Source organism: Gymnoscopelus braueri, assembly GCF_963280865.1.
Source record: "Gymnoscopelus braueri genome assembly, chromosome: 5".
Taxonomy (NCBI): domain Eukaryota; kingdom Metazoa; phylum Chordata; class Actinopteri; order Myctophiformes; family Myctophidae; genus Gymnoscopelus; species Gymnoscopelus braueri.
Genome location: NC_137606.1, coordinates 29,751,217 through 29,772,442, shown reverse-complemented (window position 1 = coordinate 29,772,442; position 21,226 = coordinate 29,751,217). Strand labels below are relative to the sequence as shown.

Below are 21,226 nucleotides of genomic sequence, written 5' to 3'. Positions count from 1 at the left end.
TGACTATTCCCATGGCAGACCCCTAGACAGTGTTTGTGCCAATTTAGTGCAGATTGGAGAAACGGTGCGCCTGCAGAGGATGTGGCCCCTGGTGTGGCTATTCTCATGGCAGACCCCATATCAGGGTTTGTGCCAAGTTTGGTGCAGATCGGAGTGACGGTGCGCCTCGCAAGTCCGGATCATCCCGGATGTTACGTTTGACGTCCATAGTATAGGATATTGTTGCCGTCGGGCATAAACCTTGTATCTCCATATGTCAACTTTTTCTTGCCCTACTTCATAAAACAAGTGTCAAGCAAAAGTAGTGAACATATTTTTCACCATTTCTGAAAAATGTCATTCCATTTATTAAAAAGAAACCGTTTGGACATAATGAGGTTTCCACCCAACCGTGACCATATAAAGAAAACTGTTAATGTACTTAATATGGTGAAGATTGGTAATATAAAATAAAATGTTTTGTTTCTGCAATAAACAGTGATTTATATTTGTGTGATTATGTGATTAAAATTTGTCGATCAAACGATGATGTTAATGTGAATTCACGCAACCGGGATGGTTTACCAGGCTAGGTGTAGCCTATCTAGGGAGTTGTATCATGATCCAAAGATTGCAAGAATTTTTTTTTCTTGTATGGGCAAAACGTAAAGCAATCTGGTATAGTACCACCATGAGGTCCATTTCAAAATTTTGGAGTCTAACTTCCTTGGCCTACTGGCAGCCTGCATGAGAAATTTGCTTCCATCGGTCTAGTAGACTCCAAGATTAGCTCTGGATTCACAGACACACAGATAAGACATGGACGAAAACAGGGTGGTGGAGATAATCATCACATCTTAACAGTCTATATTAATTTCAGAGTCTCTATAGGTTGTGCCAATGTAGCCAATAATCCTCTATTGCATTCCGGATATATACAATCATGCTAGACTATCAAACAAGGTGCTCATCTTGTTCTTTTTAATATACTTATATAAATACATTTGTTTAAGACATGCTTGATTTTGGCTTTTACCCCTTGTGTTTCAACACAAACAAGCAAGCTGTTGGAGTCACAGAAACAATGGAAGTAGAAAAAGAGGGGAGGGGAAAAAAACAGTGAAAACAGGTGGAGGACATCCTGACAGTCCAAAGTTAAATACAAGCAGGAAACAAAGTGACAGTTTGAACAATATTAATGCTACCACTGTTTAGGCAATCTGTGAAATGTTGGCAGTGTAGCATCTGGCATGGCCTTTGAAAAATTCAACCAAAAGAACTGCTTATTACATTTATGTAATAAATAAGTTAGGACCGGAGTAATCTGAAAACATACCGTACAAAACACAAGGTTATATGTTGTTGAAGTAATTACTTCAAAGCCTTAAGAAAATCAATTTTAACATGATTATGGACAATTTTTCAGATCTTAAAATAATTATCGAGTGGTAGATTAATGAGAATATCAATCAAATCACTGTCTGTGTAATGGTAGTACATTTTCTATTTAACTATGGACTTTTGATGCAAATATACTGTAGATTTATTTGAGTTAATTTAATTACAATTTAAAGAAAGGAATTATTGATCTATAGTATACAAATCTGAAAGCAGCTTGGCCAATGTTACAATAATCAACTTTCTGCTGTAGAAAGCATACATTTTTGTTTGGACAAACATTGCATTTTCCACACATCACATAAGATACATAGATAAAAGATACATACAAAGGATGTAAATTTGTCCAGATTGGCAACATTCTGATCAAATAGTCTCCATCTCCTAATCAACAATCCAAGTTAATGGTGCAATATTGAAAAATACTTATGGGATTGACTCATTCATGATTTGCTTAATGTTACATTGTTAAGCAATGTTTAAATGCTTGATGTCAGACAGTAGTCAGTCATACTTCCCCATTGCATACAATGTGTCCAAAATATAACAGGTAACAATATCAAACACTTTTTCAGAAGACAAGCTTTGGGTTAATACGGCATGTGTTTGTTTTATTAAACGCTTCCATTATAGGGAGCAGGTCAATTACAGTGTGACCTTTGGATAGTGAGCCCTCTCCAGAAGTACAAATAATGAATACAATTACCAGGAAGCAGTGAGAGGCATTCACCCTGACCTCCACAGGTTATTCAGTCACAATCAGAGAAGCTTCTTCTTAGCCCACATTAAAGCTGCAACACATTTGAATGAAAACAGTATTTTGACCAATCTGTAGAGTACGTTAAGATACAACTAGCACATCTGCAGTGGTTGGAGGTGCTCTCCCTACTCTTCCATTGAAGAATTTAGACCCTGGTGTTGGTTAGGACACGTACTGGTTGACAAGTAGCCCGGTCTGAAGCTCATAAGCCCCATATCTACCCTGTCCAAGTGCAGAGTCTCTCTTAAATGAGTGGTAGATGGTGGTTTGGTCACCCACACAGGAAAACTGTGTTAGAATCTCAGATGTTACAGTTGCAATTAACTCTCTCATCAGGAGAACATAAAATGTACAAATTGCAATTTTAACACAACTTTTAAGTTGGAGCACCCAATACTTCGCTGCTGTGAAGACATCATGTGACAAAGATGAAAAAAAAGTCTTGATAACAAAAATAAAACTCATACTTGAATAAAATAAGTGGCTGCTGCTAGATTCATTTCAGAGACAGAAGCTACAGTGGCAATGAGTGCAACGGTAGTGTAAGAATAAGAGTTTAAGGCAATACTGGTAAGCACCACACCACCACATCTGAATGATATCACAAGCGAGATATCTGGGATTCCAAGGGGTTCATTCAAAGAGGGAAGAGGTGTTTTCATTTGTCCTGCATTTTTTCCAGAATTGGTACAATCATGTCAAATTTAGGCCTCTTGGCTGGGTCTTCGTTCATGCATATCTTCATAAGCTTGCAGATGTGGGGCGAAATCCCAGGAGGGATGGTAGGTCTCAGGCCCTCTAAAGCAATCTAAAGGCAAAACAGACAAGTATTAGGTGCTGTAGAGAAGGACCTGCTTAGAATACACATTTGGCAAATACACATTTGCAAAATTAGGCTTCACATTGTTTCTGCATTGAGTGTATTGAAAGTTTGGAGTAAAAGCATATCATAACAAGTCTCAAGTGTGAATATACAGTATGCAACACAGTTTAGTGGCCCTACTACATACTTTCATGCCTATCTCCATGTTCGACAGGTCAGCGAAAGGCACTTCTCTTGTGACCAACTCCCAGAGCAGCACAGCAAAGCTCCACATGTCAGCTGAACGACGGTTGATCTCCTCAGGCTTCTTCTGGAGGGCTGGACCAAGAGCACCAAGTTAACATAACACTAGCAACATTTACGCAGCAATTTCTTTTTTTACACAGTTTCTTTTTTTTGGCAAACATACATTTCTATATTCTTCCTAAGAAAAGGTAGTCCTCACAGGTACAGCATGTATTTGGACAGTAAAATAGTGTCTAATCACTTTTTTCCATATTTTTAATTTTCATAAGCAACGGTGCACAATGAATTTGGTATTTAAAATAGATTACAAGGTTGGATTTGAAGTTATTGAGCTATACAGAATAAAGAGTTAAAGAAATAACGGTTTTGTGCATAGTGTCCCAAATTCAGGATGCAAAAAATGTCAACAATGAATGACATAATACCTCATCATAGTCAGACAAATAGTAATGTTTTGGTAGTCATTTTCCCCTTGGTTCTTAGGGTATAAAAGACTTGATACATTCTTCTCAGGTTCATTTTCCAGTCATTCTCCTTGCGTTTCAATGTATCTCTTTTTAGGATGTATAAATCAACGATGGGATGTGCCAGAATGTTGTTCAATTAACACATCCACCGCCAGAGGTTAATCTCATAATGTACTCACCAGTGCCAAGGTGTTTTTGTTGTTTTTTTGTTTTTTTCATGTCGCCATAGATCTTGTTAAAATCCTTAAGATTGAGCCGTGAACGGTCTGTTTACATCCGCGAGATCTCCCTGTATCTCCCAGTGAAAACCACGTGTCAAACGGGGCATCCATGTTTGAGTTAGAGCGGATTACGTTAAACAGTGAAATGCGAGGAGAAAAAACTACAGGAAGAGAATTGAGTTTCAGTTTCGTCTGTAGAATGGGAGCGGGCGTGATCGTCGAAACCGGATCCCAAATAATTCTATTTCCTGTCATCAAACCGGAAACGGAAGTGGATCAAAAAAATTCCGAAAGTGCACCCGGACCGCGCATGCGCGAAAAGACCGCAGCCCGTAGGACTACGGGCTCGGCGCTTAACCGTTGGATTTAACGGCCCGTAGAACTACGGGCCCGGCGGTAAAGGTGTTAACACATTGACCGCCGGGCCCGTAGTTCTACGGGCCGTTAAATCCAACGGTAAAGCGCCGATCCCGTAGCCTACGGGCTGTGGTGCTTTTTCATTTTTTTCGAAAAAAAAAACTTTTTTCAATTTTCTAGTACGGCACATTTCATTGTAACACCACTGGAAACAGAATTATTTGGGATCCGGTTTTGACGATCACGCCGGCTCCCATTCTAAAGCGCACACTGAAACTCAATTCTCTTCCTGTAGTTTTTTCTCCTCGCTGATCACTGTTTAACCTAAACCGTTCTAACTACAACATGGATGCCCCGTTTGACACGTGGTTTGGACTGGTACACGCAGGGAGATGTCGCCGATGTAAACACGGCTCAATCTTAAGGATTTTAACAAGATATATGGCGACGTGAAAAAAACAAAAAACAACAATAAAACGTTGGCACTGGTGAGTACATTATGAGATTAACCTCTGGCGGTCAATGTGTTAAACAAAGACAACTGAAGTAATTGTTTTTTGGAGTCAAGGAAGAATGATTGTGAAGTCAGTACTCAGCTTCAATTATTAAACCACAACCCAAGCCATAGAAATGTTGGGAGTCACGGGATCCGACCTGAATTTCAACAGCCACATTAAGACAAAACTCAGAATATATTAAGGATTAAAGGACTTCCGTCTCAGCAGGATTTGGAAAAACCTGTCCATGCATCTATCTTCAGCACACTCAACTATGATAGCGTTGTCTTTATAGGTCTCCAACTGCAGTTGATTCAGAACGCTGCTGCTTGAGTCCTAACTATTCCCAAGAAAGTGGACCATATCACTCCAGTTCATAGACATTACACTGGCTCCCTGTCTGTCAAATAAATTGTTTCAAAATACTACAGCTGGTCTAATAAAGCATTTAAAATAAATACATAAACAAATAAAGCATTGCATTTATGCATCAGATATCTGCAACAAATCCCCCAAAACCTCAGGTCTCAATTATTATTTCTTTAATAAAAATGATTTCTTCTGCACTGTAATTGTATTCTTATTTCTTTGTTTTATTTAAGATTTTTACTTTTTTATTGTATCCTGTAGTCCTTTTATAATGCAGTTCTTTTTCACTGTCTTGATGTTTGGTGTCTTAATGATTCAATTGAATACAACTTTGAAATACACCGAGGCAGTATAGACGAATCCACAGACGCGCTGCCTGTAGCTGCCTGTAGGCGGCCATTGCTGCGGTGTCGCGTTCGCGGAGCGTTGACACCGCAGCAATGGCTGCGCGCAGGGCAGCGCTCCGTGGATTCGTGTATAAAGTTTCCTATATCCTTCTTTTGTTCTTGAGCGTTCATTTCAGGTACTTATTTCACAAGCCAGGCCTACCTTCAGGGGCTACCCATGCAGGAGAGTACATCCTGCCAGGACACTGGAAGGAGAACTTGACGTCTGCCATGCTGATCCTAGCAGTCATGTCCTCGTCTATCTGCAGACACATGAACAGAAGAGTCTCTTTGACATATAAAAGGATGCCACCAACAAGCTGCTCAGGTGGTGCAGGGGCAAAGTACCTGTCCACCACAACGGAATCTAGGGGTTCAAATCCACCACGGAGAATCCGGCTTGGCAGAGTGTCTATACAAATACAACTGGACGTGTTCGGGGGAGGGAAGGGCGATCTGTGTCAGTGTGCTAGTGACTCTTACGGGCTGGGGACATGCCTGTCAACGGGGGTGTTGAACAGCACTATGTCCTCCTGGAGGGGGCTCCTCACTGGCAAGTGAGCTAGTAGTGTACAATAGCAGTGGCAACACAGAAATGTGTGGGGAGGCATAACGACTAAATATAATCAGCATTATATTTATCCACCCGGGTCCGATCTCACTTTATTCAGAAAAGTTAACATAATTATCTACAGCAACTTAATCATACTATCATTAGACGTCATGCTCAGTATTGCCTTATTAAAAAACTGTCTTACCATAACACTCTTGCTGTTGAGACAGTGGCGAGGTATCATAGGTTCAAGTGTGTGCAAGAAGGCCAGTCCACAGGCAATGTCCAGGGCAAACTTCACTGCCTGCGTCTGGTCCACCACAAAATCTTAATGACCAACAACAAATTCACATGTCAGCTATTTGCACACATCATCAATAACTATTTTACTTATTACTTAACAGACAGTGATAAGACCATGTAATGACACACATTAAGTGCAGCACTGTAAATGACAGATCCAGCCATACCACAGTAATGGGTGATATGTTAAGACTTTGTGAGCGGAGAAGTACAGTACTCACTGGTGCCCTCATGCAGCACGTTGTAGAGCGAACCATAAGGCATCCAGTGTGTGATGATGATGGGGTGAGGGGCGGGTGGACACTGACATGCTCCCAACATGGGCAGCACATTCGGGTGGGAAAATATCCTGGGATGAGCCAAAGAGGGACGGGGACAGGGGAGAGAGGTAGATGAGACAGAAAGAGGCAAACACACACCTATGATTCCACATAAACAGGAGGCTCACGTGAAGTGCAAATCCAAAATTAAAAAAGGCTCGGATCAATGAAATGCAAACAGAGAAATGAATAACAGAGACAATAGAGGACAAAGACACCAAACAGAGTTGAATAGCCAATATTAACCTGAGCTTGGGATACTCCTCATTGAAGTCTCTGCTTTTCCTCGTGGTCCAGTCACGAACTTTTAGCACTTTAACAATTACTTCATTCCCTTGCCAGCGCCCTTGCCACAGCTATGGAAAAGAGGTAGAGAGCAAGGTTCATCACTAACTAACACAACACTGCTTTGCGTTAATACAAACACTAATTTTAACCGATTCATTTAATCAGCTATATCAGAACATCCACAATGAAACAAAAATAGATGAAGGAAATACCTCTCCAGAATGGTTCTCGTTTATCTTTGCCACAAGGGAGAGCTGTTTATAGTCAATTCCCGCATGTTTGTTCAAAGTGCCATTGCCTGCAAACACAGGATGCAGACAAGTTGAGTAATAAATAACTCTGACAAAGGCCCCATTTTTCACGTGAAATTTAACCTACTACTTATTTAACACATTGGGTGCCAAAACCGTATATATACGGTTTTGCGCATACTAACGTTGAGTGCCAAAACCGTATATATACGGTTTTTGAAAAAAAAAAAAAAAAAAAACTTTTTTTTTTTTTTTAATTTTTTTTTTTTTTTCCTTCACAGCAACAGGAAATATCACTCCTACAAGATTTAGACTCCAATCCACCTCCTGGTTAACTTATGACTTCAAAAACCTGTATCTCGGCTCCTGTGCACTTTTTTTTTTTACAATGTTAATTTAACTATTTTCAACTGGCTGCAACTATGGAATGGATTTCCGAATGTTTTAAATTTTTTCCCCCCGATTGTACGAGACCTGTATGTGTGTAATGAGGGGATCACCGTGAGGACGGTGATCACTGAAAATATTTTGTGACTACTTGAAAAAGGTTCAAAATGTTTAAAAAGTCCTGGCACTCAAAGTATAATATTTTAATAAACCTCTGGCACCCAATGTGTTAACATATATTACTAAGCAAGTTCTAATACAGTGGAAATTTCAGAAGACACTTTAGGAACTACCAGGGGGACCTTGAGCACATTTTCCATGCATGTGTGCTGCACACTGCTACCACACACCCGCCAGCTAATATACTGCACAAACTGTGTGTTTGTGCATCCGTGAGACTTACGGGGTCGAGTTCTAGTGGTGCCTTTCCAGAATGTGTCCTTAAACGGAATCCTGGTCAAGTTCTGCCCCAATTTTTCTGCTTTCTCTGAGAAGAAATTGGATGCAAGTAAGTCAAAATGCAAATCAAGGGATAAACCTCTGAAACCTAAACACTGTAGACAGTTTAAAGACTAGACAATGTGAGTACCTTTGAGAAGTTCTCGCAGGTGAGGTTTTGCCTTGTCCAGGGGAGTTTCTCCATATTTGTTACAGATGCTCACCTGGGCTCCATTAGTCACCAGGTCCTAAAGGAGAGACGTTTTAAAGACTGTTCAAATGGCCATCATGGTAGTAATGAACATTAAACAGAAATATGTCCCAGTATTGACCACCAGAGGGTGCACTAACCTCAGCCACCACATCTTGTCCCCAGAAGCAGGCATAATGCAGTGGTGTATTGCCATGCTCATTGGCAGTATTTGTGTCAGCTTTGCACTGGATAAGCTAAAACACAGAGAAACGATTGTACACAAAACAAGACTGGTCAGATTGTGTTTGGACTGTATACAGATATGGAATTATTGCCACCTATGATGATAAGCCTGGATGATGAGGTTCTTGTTGCCTGTGGTAACTACACTGCCATGTCTAATATTAAACTGCATAATAATCACCAGCAGCAATTTAACCACTTAAGCCCTATATACTTTGTTTATCGGAGTCCCCCAGGGGTCTATACTACTTGGTCCCCTCATGGTTCCCTCTACACCAAATCTCATAATAACAGACCAACAAGCTCACTACACGTCGCAACTCGTTGCGAGCTTGTAGATCGGCTATTTTTTGCAGAATATTTGTGTATTATGACATGCCCAGAACAGGGACACTAGTGTTTGTGTGGTTAAACAAACACAAAAAGCTAAAACTAAAATAGAAGGCTCACACGTACCTTACTCAGTGAGACAGGAAAGCTAATAGACAACAGTAGCAAATGTCTTAAAACGTTAACATTAATAGCATTTTATTCCTTATGGCAGAGTAAATACCCTATATGTTCCAAGGCTATACATATTACACAGATATTTAATCGTTTAGGCCTCAGCGCCATTGTAACTTTGAATGTTTATAATATTGATTAGTTTACAATTAAGTACTCAATGATAAACTGCACTTCAAACAATAGGCATCTGAACCTACTCAAATGCACTTGTGAATCTTTTCCTTAATTACTATCGATTTACAATGTATCCTAACCCCAATTAATATGGATTTACAATGTACTTAAAGTACTGCAAAAGTACTCGTCTGCTACTTTTAAAACACTTTCTGGCGAACTTGGAGAGCTTGTGTAAATGTTTAAAAAAAAAAAGAAAGATTGTTATTGTTTCATAGAATACTGTAATTGTTCCAGCCTCTATTTTCCATCACAAGTAGTAACCAAGTTTTATAGCCTCTTTGCACAACAGTCATCACAATATTTAATTTATACTCATTGACAACCTCTGCCAGCACTGCCCTCTTTGCGAAATGACTTATTTAGTTATGAGCTACAAGAACAGACAAGACTTGTTGTTCAGTAGAGTTCCTAGGTTTCATAAGACATACTTAAAGGGCTACATCAACATTTGGGGGAAAATGTAATTGACGCACCCTTTACGCGAGAAGAAATTAGAGATAAAATTCATTTCTGTGCCTCTAGAATAAAGTTTGCTCTGCTTACCTTTAGCACATCATATATTTATTGTAGTGTACTAGTTAGTATAATCTTAAAATAAATAAATACAGACTTTACACCAGAGATTATTTTATCCAATCCATCAGATAGGTTGCAGAAAGACTTTAGGTTGCCAGAAAATATAGATGTATCCTTTTTCAGTCATTAGCAGTGAGAGGTACAAACATTAATATGATGGATTTTTATTCCACTCATCTTTAAATAAAGCTGAGCCTATGTGAGAACAGTTTGAAATCCTATGAAGCCTATAGTCATGAATCCTGATTGGTGATCCTAGATCAGCACACCTCCTCTGCTGAGGTTCTCACTGAACTCGTGAGGCAGTCTAGTCTGCACATGCTCTCAGCGTGTTTGCACGGGCCTCACCTTGCCCACAATGTCACGATGGCCGTGGCTGGCGGCCAGATGCAGAGGCGTGTCATCCCCTCGGTTCATGACGTTAATGCGAGCCCCTCTCATGATGAGCATGTCCACCACGCTGGAGCGGCCCTCTCTGCATGCCCAGTGGAGGGGACTGAAGCCATGGTCGTCCCTATAACGAGAGAACACAACACAGGCTAAACAGAAGCCTAAAAACCAACCTAAAATGACATGCGGTACTTTGCAAGTAATGATGCAGCAAATAACTTTAATTTTGATTTAATTCATGAATGGCCTGAAGGGAAATATTACAGCCTCAACGCAATTGGTTATTCTCGCTGAGCAATAGTACCGCAGTTATCTTCCTCCAAGGAGCCTTTCTTGTAGTAAACCTTTTACAATTCTAAGAAGTACTAGTACAGAGTGGCAATGCTCCCAAACGCACAGTCATGAAGGTGCGATAAGCCTTTAAGCCAAACTACTTTTGCATTAACGACTGTCCCTAATGTATGAATACACACAATGACTGCCTTAAGGTAAGCCCTCAAATAGCTTTATAGGCCTTAAAGTAAAGGGGGAGAAATTACCCTGCATAATTAAGCAAACTTTGAGCAATTCACAGTAGGGCCACAAAGCACAGCTGTGTGAGCACATAAAGGGAAGTAGTGGCTTGTGTCAGATTAAGTAATTCTATCATGCTCTCGTGTGTAAAAAAGAGGGGGAAAAAAGAGAAAAAATACTCAATGACTTTAACAGCATGTATTCACAAGGACCGTGAGAGAGATGCTACAGTTAAAAGACCCCAAGATCTGAATAACAGAAATAAGGAAAGGGGGGTGAAACAAACTAAGGGTGACTAGAATATTATCTGCCAACCTTATAAGGTCCAGAGACTTCCTTCGTCACAGTTACGCATGCACACATACATACATACACACACACTCTCCAGCTGCTCTGCACCATTATGTCATCATAATCTCGTTCCTAATACTCTCCTCTCTGCCTGGCCTTTGTCCCACCCTCCACCATCAGAGCCTCTTCAAATCTTTTTCCAAGAGTAGAGCTGGCAATTGCTGATGATTCGTCCCATTTTCCACTCACTCCTGAATTTTGATATGGCTCTCACACAGGCTTACTATTTGTGTGAAGACGATGCACAATCCTCTGGCCTCCATATTAATGAAGTTATACGCTTTGAAATTCATAATGGGGGGTGGGATCATGTTTTCCTGTAACAGAGAACTGTGGGGGTATTGTGACATTAGAAGGAATCTAAACCCTCTGCCCTCACCACCAATGCACAGCTTGCATTAATGCAGGCTCACACACACATACATATCCCAAGCAGTGGTCCAGTGAGAACAGCCTCTGAGGCCCACAGAGACCCTCAGTCCTGGGACACACATTCATCTGTGCATCTGGGTGACCTGCTGCAGCAATACCGGACTTGCCCTGGAGTGCAATTTCCTCCGGGAACGAGGGGGTCAATGCCTGCCGACTCATTAGTGAAGGCGACAAGAGTGAAGGTCTTTGCATAGTAAATGTGTCGAAATACAGACTCCATTATGCTTCACAGCCCCCAAAAAAGAAAGAAAAAGTAGCTAATTAGATAGAAGGCAGTGGTCATAGCCTACGAATGGAGTTCAGTGCCGGGGTTTTCACCCTCTCCCCCTTCAACTGGATGATTTATTTCAGGCACTTCCACCTGCCAACAGCACTCAGATTGGCAGACAGATGAGCCTGGCAAAGAGACCCTATCTATAATCTGTGTTTGGGCACTGACTATCACCGTCAGGCCACAAAAGAAGAGAAATGGGATGGAGAACAGATTCAAATAAAGAGATGTCATCCATACAGAATAACAACGCAACAAAAAGACCATAAACATAAGATGATATGAGTCAAGCTTCCTATTACAGAGTCGCACAAATGTCACATGAGCCTACTCAGTAAGTCACGCTTAATTTATACTATGTATGGTGGTGTTGCTAGGTAGCCTTGTAAACCACCCCGGTCGCGGAAATCACATTGCCTCTGCTGAAATCAAATGAAATGTGATTTCCGCGACCGGAGTGGTTTACCAGGCTAGTTGCTAGGCATAAAATAGCAGATATACCAGCTGAAAATGCACCGTGATGCGATGGGTTGCGAGTTTGTAGATCAGGTACTTTCTGCAAGGGACACAATGAAGTATAAATCAGGCTTAAGAGACCTTTTACTATCCCAATGAACAAAGGCTGCTGGATTACCATCAGCAGGTCATATAGAGGCTGGAGTCTGACCCGTCCCTAACAGACATAATGTTAGAGATGACCCCATGGTACCTGGGGAAGCCAAGCCCAGCCCCACTGTCAGTTCAGACCCAGCAAAATCAGTGGAAAGTACTGGGCTCCTCCCTTGTGCTACACGTCACATTTTTCGAGCAGATTTTAGATATACATTAAAGTTAAAATATTCTCAGCTTGAATCAAACATTTCTCGTGTGATTCATTATTTTATCACTCGTGTTACACACGCAGGTCCGGCTCCATTGGTGTACCACCCTGTTTTACCCATGTTTTTTGAAGTGTCTTGCAACTAGTGACGCGTCTTGGCGTGATCACCCTTAAAGAATTAAAGAGTTAGCGGCTCTCTCGACAGGTGCTCTTTGGTGAAACACGTAGGTAAAGGTATACATGAAAACAAAAAGGTGCAAGAAGTACTGCTTTGTTTCCCCAATGCTAAAAACTGCAGACTAACAAGGAAAATAATTCCAAGGCACTTCCATATTTCCTTCTAGCTCAATTCCAGAGGCTCAACAGAAAGCCATGCTAACCATGGATAACACACTCCTATCCAATCAAAACACTACAGGAGTCACTCCATTTAGAACACAACCAAAACACAAGTAGGGTATTATGAGTCGAGGGAGAAGGTTGGGCACTGAGACTCGCTACTTAAACTTTGTGATAAACACCATTTCCATTTATCAGGACAATACTGGTGGTCTGGCATGTGGCATTATTCAATATGACTCACTGCATTACTGTTGACCATTTGAGCATACCGTAGTTTGTTTGGTCTTCGAGGAAGCCAATGTTTTCCATTCATTTCTGTATTCTACTGTATTGAAAATACAACTTTCAGAGACTTGAAATTTGACCGACATAGGTAATCCAACACAATTTATTTTTTGTCACATTTTGTTTTAGTACAAAACAATATTCAAATGCTTGTGACTCATTTGAATGACTTTAGACAACATTCTAATGTACAAGAACCCCCGCTCCTAAAAATTAACCAATACACGGCACAAAAGTCTACAGTATATTTATGTATGATAAATGGTCATAACCATTTGTAGACCATGACCAGTTGTTTAGACCAGTATGGTGCTCTAAACTAATGTGAATCCCACAAATCTAGTGTTCTGTTTTAAAAGCAATGTTATATTTGGTCTCCCTGATGATTTATGGAGGATAGTTTATTCTTGCGTAGAAAATTGCAAAGGCAGCAGCATTGTAAATCTATAATATGGCCTCCCTTTTTCCAAACTTTATAATTAACTCTTCTCAACCAGCGGGAAATGCTGAGGGGAAATGAGTGGCACTATCTAATACCACTGGGAGACGAATACCGGAAACACTACAGTGAAACAGGGGAATGTGATATGCTCTACTTGTACATTCCTTCAGCAAAAAAGTCCGACACTTCACGGTTGCATGCATACATAGATGAGAATTCAGAATTGTCTGCACCGTCACGCAAATCCTCATAACTCTTTAGGGCCTGCCCACTACAATAATGTCCTCCCCCTGTTCCCTTGAGGCCTGTGTGTTTCTGTTATTCCTTGTATGGAGATTCAGCATTCCACTACTACTATTCCACAGCATTGTACTACTACTTTGTCCTGGATTCACATTTGAGTAAACCTACTGACACCGACAGAAATAAGTAAGGTTAATCCTATAGTCAAAAAAGGTGGATATTGAGAAGTTTAGGCCTAATAAACGGCAAGGCATGGAGGCGAAATGTATTATCTTGAATCCTACAGTACATGTGACTGCAGGGAAAAATGCTAGAGTTGCTGTGTTTACCCCATTGGGAAAGATATATCAACCAGGAAAAGGAACTTGACATGCAATCAGTTAATGGAAATAATTTAGGTCTACATGTGGGGGTGCACCCACTTCAGCTCAACCCATAGCAAAACAACAGAGCAAAAAAAATATCACTTGTGAACATTATTAAGAGTGAAAGGGAAATTCTACAAATGTATGCACAAGTACTCCAAATGTTTGTCATTTGAACATAATTCTCTCCAGGGCAAAACAAATCACCATTCAATTAACTCAACCCAGAAGAAAGCATTTTCCACATGAGAAATTAGCTTGATTCTACATGCTGCTGATAGCTAATGATCAAGTCCTTTCAATAGCACACACCGCAATGCACTTTCAGGCTGCAATGTGGACTTCTATTCAGAATACTTGTGGAATAGTGTTTCAGCACAAAAAAAACTAAATCAATTACCTTCTTGTTTAATCTGAATAAAAACCCATTAAATCCAGGACAAATGACATAAGATGACAACTTTCCCTTGAAAAGGTAATTGCGGTAGTTTCAACTTCTACTGAATGGCTTTCTGGAGTCATTCGAGGATAGAGGAGGCCAGACGAGGACTTCATACTATCAAATGGAATATTCTTAATAATAGCCTGATATAAGTCATATATATATAGCTTCTCATGTTTTACTGCACCAAGTGTGGATTAGTTTCTGCTACCAAGGATACCTTATGCATGACCGCATAGGATTATTTGTGTCTTCATACAGTAGTTCCTCTCCATCTAAAATACTCCAACTAAATGCACTCCGTAAATAAAGGGAGTGGTTATGAGTAAATTACAGCAAAACAGGGGATCCATGAGAAAGTCATGTGTCCAGAAGGAAATGGGTTCCTCAGGTCAGGATCACATGAGAATTGGGCAGATGTAGATTTCTATTTATTTATTTTTAAATCAAGGGTGCAACAGTTATATCAATTAAATTGATTATAATGCATGCCCCACTAAGCTATGCATTACCTGTTGTCAGAATACCTGTTGTAACCGTCTGTCTGTGTCTCCCTTTTATGCCCCTATAGTTGTTGGTTCAGGGGCCTGATATCGTACTTCTAATGTGTGAGAGGCCGTATTTTTTCAATTACTTTTCTTAATTTACTTTATAAAAAATGTTTTAATTACCAAAATATAAATAAACAAGCATTAGAAGGACAATATCAGTCACCAGAACCAAGGACGTTTGTTGTCAATGAATCCAACATGACTAAAATGGAGTTTGAAGTTACAATGGGTTTTTATAAGAGGGAAGGCGTGTCTGATCAAATGAAAATCAAATATCTAAATATTGAATCAAGCAACTTAAAAACTGTCTGTCTGCACAAAAAAGCCAAAATGACTCCAGAAGTCTTTTAAAGTGGAACACCCCTTTAAGTGGCAAGGTGGGCTGAACTGGCATTGCAAACAACCTCTGTGCTTCACTCAAACATGGATGATATGACACTTGGCCTCCAAGCAAAGTTGCTTCAGGCAGTGTGGTAGAATTCTCTCAGCTGAGCATCATTAACAAGTTTATGGAACCACAACAAAAAGCGGCAAACGACATTCGTCAGTTCACAGAATGGCTGAGTAATGGCAGCGAGCAGCTGCGTCCTCAAACTCCTTCACTACACTGTCAGGAAATCCCAACTGGACTACGTAGATTGGACGTTGCTCAAGTTCGTCTTAAGCCACACAGCCGATTCTGGCAGAACTTCAAACCAACTTGGCAGAACAGGGGCCCAAGAAAATACAGGCATGACAGTATTTGATTCTAGTGGTCATTGATTCGTTTTCTCATTATGCTGTTCAGCAAGTAAGAGATTCATTGTTTCTCATTTCTCATCGTCTTCGTGAATAAATAAGGCTGTGATAAACAAGTCACATTAACATTAGATCAGTTTTCATATACTGACAGGTGACAAATTAAAGGAAAAACCTGGATAAAAATGTGTGGAAAGGAATGTAGATGCTTCCATTGATGATGTACTGCAGAATAAAGTTTTACAGTTAACATACTGTACTGTCATGCTCTGCGGGCATATATAAAACTGCTGAGCAGGCCCAGCTGACCTTGATTTTAAAATATCACTAGCAATTAGCTGGCCAAATATAAACAGGCTTGAAAATGTTCAACATCACTACTTTCCTATCAGCAAGAGAAAGTGATGAAAGAAAGTGATGTTGACACACTTGACTCACCCTTGATTGAGATCATTTTCTGTGTTGTCCAACCATAGACGAACTGCAACAGCATTGCCTTCTCTGCATTGTGTAAATATATCATCCATGATGACTGGATTACCCTGCCTGTTATGTTTCACTTGCACTTCTGGGGGCAAGTAAGGGGCAGGGTAGGAATGACTGGGACAAACGAAGAGGCAACCAGAGGGAAATCAAATGTGGCCTGGTAGGCATTCGACCCTCATCTGGGATGATCACTTGGCACACACAGACCTAGAAGAGAAGAAGGCACATTCAAGTTTTATTAGTTACAGTTAATACCCAATATCCATTAGCTAGCGTACATAACAAAATAACCAAGATAATTTCTAGTTTACATTCTGCATTATCTCAACTAATGCTAGAATGATAACAGCGGGCGCTTGGGTGGCGTAGTACAAGTCCCTGTCCACCACCACGGAGGTTGTGGGTTCGAATCCACTGTGGTGTAACCGGCTTGGTCGGGCGTCTATGCGAACACAATTGGCCCGCGTTTGGGGCAGGGAAGCCGGGCGGGGAGGGTGATTATTGGTCATTGCATGTACTCCTACGGGCTGGGGCAGCACCTGTCAACGGGGAGTGTTGGGCAGGTAAAGTAGGTGGGGGCTCCTCACTGGCAGGTGAGTCAATAGGATACAACAGCAGTGCCAACACAGAAATGTGTGTGGGGAGGAATCAATTGGCAAAAACGACTAAATTGGGGAGGAAAAGTAAATGGCTACTCAAAAGAAAAGAATGGTAACAGCAATGTTATGACACAACACAGCCAGGAGGTTAACAAGAAACTTGGGGTGTGCATTCTGTGTAATGCTATCTACAGTTAACCGTTCTGGGTGTGTATGCATGCAGCTGACTGATCAGAGTTTAGCAATGATGTGATTCAACACTTAAGTTGGTCATGATGACTGACTCACAACCCCTGTGCTGTTGTACTGTATGATTTCTCTGACTCAATGTGAGCAAACTTTTACGAATACATTTTTTAGCCCAGATATAGGGGACGATTAACACGACACGTAGGCCAAACTTCACTTGTCATTAACTCTTTCACAAAAACAAAGAAAGGAAAATATTAAATATTTCGTAAAAGTCTCTGGATAACATATCCAGTTCTACACAGCAACATCTGATCTGATGGAAGCTAACAGTTCCACTTCCAACATTGCCCAATAGCTCCATAAATAACTTCAAGAGTTAAGAAATAACACATTTTGTAATACCTATATATCTACCTTTATACCTATATATATATATATATATAAAAGGCTACTTATGCCCTCATGGTATCGTGAAACGGTCCATAAAGTGGCCTGTTATGTTAGAATAGCGTTCAACAGCTTTGGCTTCAGTCAGTTTTGCTACAGTGTTGCCATATTTTGTGAGAGAAATAAGCAACCAGGTCTAGGGAAGCAAGCCCAAAGGAAGCAACTAGGGCTAGGCCAAATGCATCACTTTAAATTTAACCTACCGCTATTTGAAAATAATCTACAAGCGATCTACAAGCGACGCGTTTTGAACTTGTAGATCTGCTATTTTCAAAAACTCTTGCAATAAAATGTGGAATATTTGGAATATGTTAGCTGTAGAATACTACTCTCGTAGACGTATTTATTCTGACGTTTTCAATCTACGAGAGTTGTAGGGTTGATCCCCCATGGTCCATCTCCTGGCCGTAGATCTCCAAACATGTACAAATGCAAAAGAAAAATGTGCTTACCCCCACGCCCCAAATGTTAACTCTTTCTACGGGGTAATAGTGTAATGTAATAATCCATATCTTTCAATAAAGAAGTGTTTTAATCCCGTCTGTGGCCGAACGCCATTTTTTCACCCTCGTTTACTTCCTGTTTACATTGAGTGTAATTCCGGGTTTCACCGGATGCGCCCCGTCACTACCGCCCATTGGGAACTTCCGACAGAATCGGCCACAGACGGCATTAAAACACTTCTTTATTGAAAGATATGGATTATTACATTAAACTACTACCCCGTAGAAAGAGTTAACATTTGGGGCGTGGGGGTAAGCATATTTTTTTTTTACATTTGTACATGTTTGGAGATCTACGGGCTAGGAGATGAAAGTCCCTGTGTCCATGGGGGGTGAACCCTACAACTCTCGTAGATTGAAAACGTCAGAATAAATACGTCTACCAGAGTTGTATTCTACAGCTAGGCATATGTTATGAAATATTACAACACAAATGCTCCCCTGGGCACAAAACTTTTCATGGAAATATTTGAGAACTAGTTTAAATAATTAAAATTAGAAAACAAGCCCTAAATAAGCAAGTACACTTTAGAGACAAGCCCCAAAAAACACAACAACTAACCAATATTTACAAGCAACTATACAGAAAAAGAAGCCCAACGTAGTTTATATTATAATAAGCCGACATGGCAACACTGGTTTGCTAACAAGCTAACTGACCGAGTTGTCTTGACGCTTGATGAGAAACGGAAGCATAAAACCATCCTTTAGAGCTTTTAAACAACACAATAAGAGACAAATAAGAGATTCTTAGGCAAGAAGAGACCTACCGGGTATGTTTAAATGTGCGCGGCCATCTAATGACACAAAAAGTTCATGTAAAATACATGTATATCCCTCATAAGATTGAATGCACAATCAGATTGAACGCCGTGCTACGTCCACACCCTCCGCTCCGTACGTGGTAACTATTTGGAAGTATGCATCCCATAGAGTGGAGGGATGCTCTTCACGCCATTGGCTAGTAAACAGCCAGTGGTGGAAAAAGTACTATTTTGTTGTTGTTTTACTTTAAGTAAAAGTATCCATACTGTGATGTAGAAGTACTCTGTAAAAGTCTGTAAAAAACATTACTTGAGTAAAAGTATAAAGGTATTGGCATCAAAATATACTTAAAGTACCAAAAGTAAAAGTACTCATTAAGCAGAATGTCCCATTTCGCAAGTTTTCAAAAAGTATTTTGAAATAGCAGATCTACAATTTAGATCGGCTATTTTCAAATGGCCGAAATGTAGTGGCTGAAGTGGGTAATAATCAAAATAATAAGTAACTAACTAGTAACTAAAGTTTTCAAATAATTGTAGTGAGATGTAGTGGAGTAGAAGTAAAAGTACTGAAAATACTCCAGTAAAGTAAAAATACCTAAAAAAAAATATTTAAGTACACTTAAGTAAATGTACCTTTACACTCTTCACGCCATTGAATATAGTGAACAGCGACGAGGACAAACTTTAAATTCATCAAATATTTCTAAGAGATCAAACATATACATATATATATAATATATTACACAAACAGTCAGACTGTAATCGATAGATTAAAGAAAAAAGAAGAAGTAAAACCATGAAAAAAACACAATTGCCTAACAACCAACTAGCCAATAAGAGCACAAGCACAACCGATCCCACCTTCGAGCTATGGGATCCAGACTGTACAAAATATTTAGCGCCCTCTATCAGACCATCAGCAAGCTGCAAAGTATTCACTCCCCCAGGCTACATTTTTACATTATTATTTGCAGTGGTGGAAAAAGTATTCACATCATTAACTTTTTTATTTTATTATTTACTCTGTTGCAAGTAAAAGTCTGGAATTAAAAATTTACTTTAGTAAAAGTATAAAAGTATTGGTATCAAAATTTACTTAAAGTACCAAAAGTAGAAAGTACTCATTATGCAGAATGTCCAATTTCACGATGCGAAATGTTCATAAATGTATAAAATGTCAAAAAAAAAATGAAAACAGCCTATCTACAAGCTCACAATACGTTGCATCGCAGGGCATGTGAGCTTGTAGATCTGCTATTTTTAAATGGCCGAAATATATGGACTGAAGTGGTTAAAGCATAATTTGTAATAATAATCGAAAAGTACAAAGTAACTAGTAAAACTAAAGTTTTCAAATAATTATAATGGAGTAAAAGTACAATGTTTGCCTCTGAGATGTAGTGGAGTAGAAGTAAAAGTACAGAAAATTGGAAATACTCCAGTAAAGTAAGAATAACTCAACATTGTAGCAACATTGTAGCACGGTACTTGAGTAAATGTACTTAGTTACTTTACATCACTGGGCATTATAGAGGACAATGTAATCAAAACTCAAAAGTAACAGTAATAAAAACGCATATCTAAAACAAATATATACAGTTTAATCAATCATGTCAGTAATTATTGCAGTAGGCTACACCGATCATTATTATCAATTATTGCAGTAATCTACAACAGATTACTTGGCTTCTCTTTGTGCCTGGTGGTGACCATAATCACATTTATTAGATTCACAGATTCAAGGTTTGGTCGCTATATTCATTATATAGCCAGTGGTGCAAAGTGCTACATCTACATGTGCTCAATACTGTACTATTTTGAGCTACTTTTACTTTACTGGGGTATTTAAAATTGTCTATACTTTTATTTCAACTCCACTACATTTCACAGACACATATTGTACTATTTAAACTTTGGCTATTTGAATAGCAGATTTACAATCTCACAACAAGTCGCATTGTGAGCTTGTAGATCAGCTATTTAAGATTAAGATAAGATTTTCATGAATTTGACATTATGTTGTGAAACGGCTGTACATTGTGCATAATGATGAGTTTTACTTTTGGTACTTTAAGTATATTTTGATGCCAATACTTTTGTACTTTTTGAATTCAGGACTTTTACTTACAGAATATTTTTACATTGCAGTATTGATACTTTTACTTAATAAAAAAGAGTACTTTTACCACCACTGCATTTCTACTGACTGTAGTTCATAACATCCCAATCGAAAACTCGGTATCCCATGAACCTTCACGGTACTGCGTCATTGACATGCGCTGCGGAAGCATGCTTTCAGTTCTGTTGT

The 21,226-nt window shown here is 39.6% G+C and overlaps 1 protein-coding gene across 1 annotated transcript; it reads right to left on the bottom strand.

Moving 5' to 3' along the window:
- Window positions 1–946: 946 nt before the first annotated feature.
- On the bottom strand, window positions 947–19,051 carry LOC308086101 (scaffold protein ILK). The gene is made up of 13 exons (XM_080429474.1): window positions 18,922–19,051; window positions 16,363–16,617; window positions 10,088–10,253; window positions 8,395–8,490; window positions 8,195–8,291; window positions 8,009–8,092; window positions 7,180–7,265; window positions 6,926–7,035; window positions 6,581–6,708; window positions 6,262–6,383; window positions 5,667–5,766; window positions 3,148–3,278; window positions 947–2,945 (listed from the first exon to the last, which is right to left on the bottom strand). The coding sequence occupies exons 2-13, from the start codon at window positions 16,449–16,451 to the stop codon at window positions 2,796–2,798; spliced, it is 1,359 nt and encodes a 452-aa protein (XP_080285600.1). The 5' UTR covers window positions 16,452–16,617; window positions 18,922–19,051; the 3' UTR covers window positions 947–2,795.
- Between the last annotated feature and the right edge of the window lie 2,175 nt (window positions 19,052–21,226).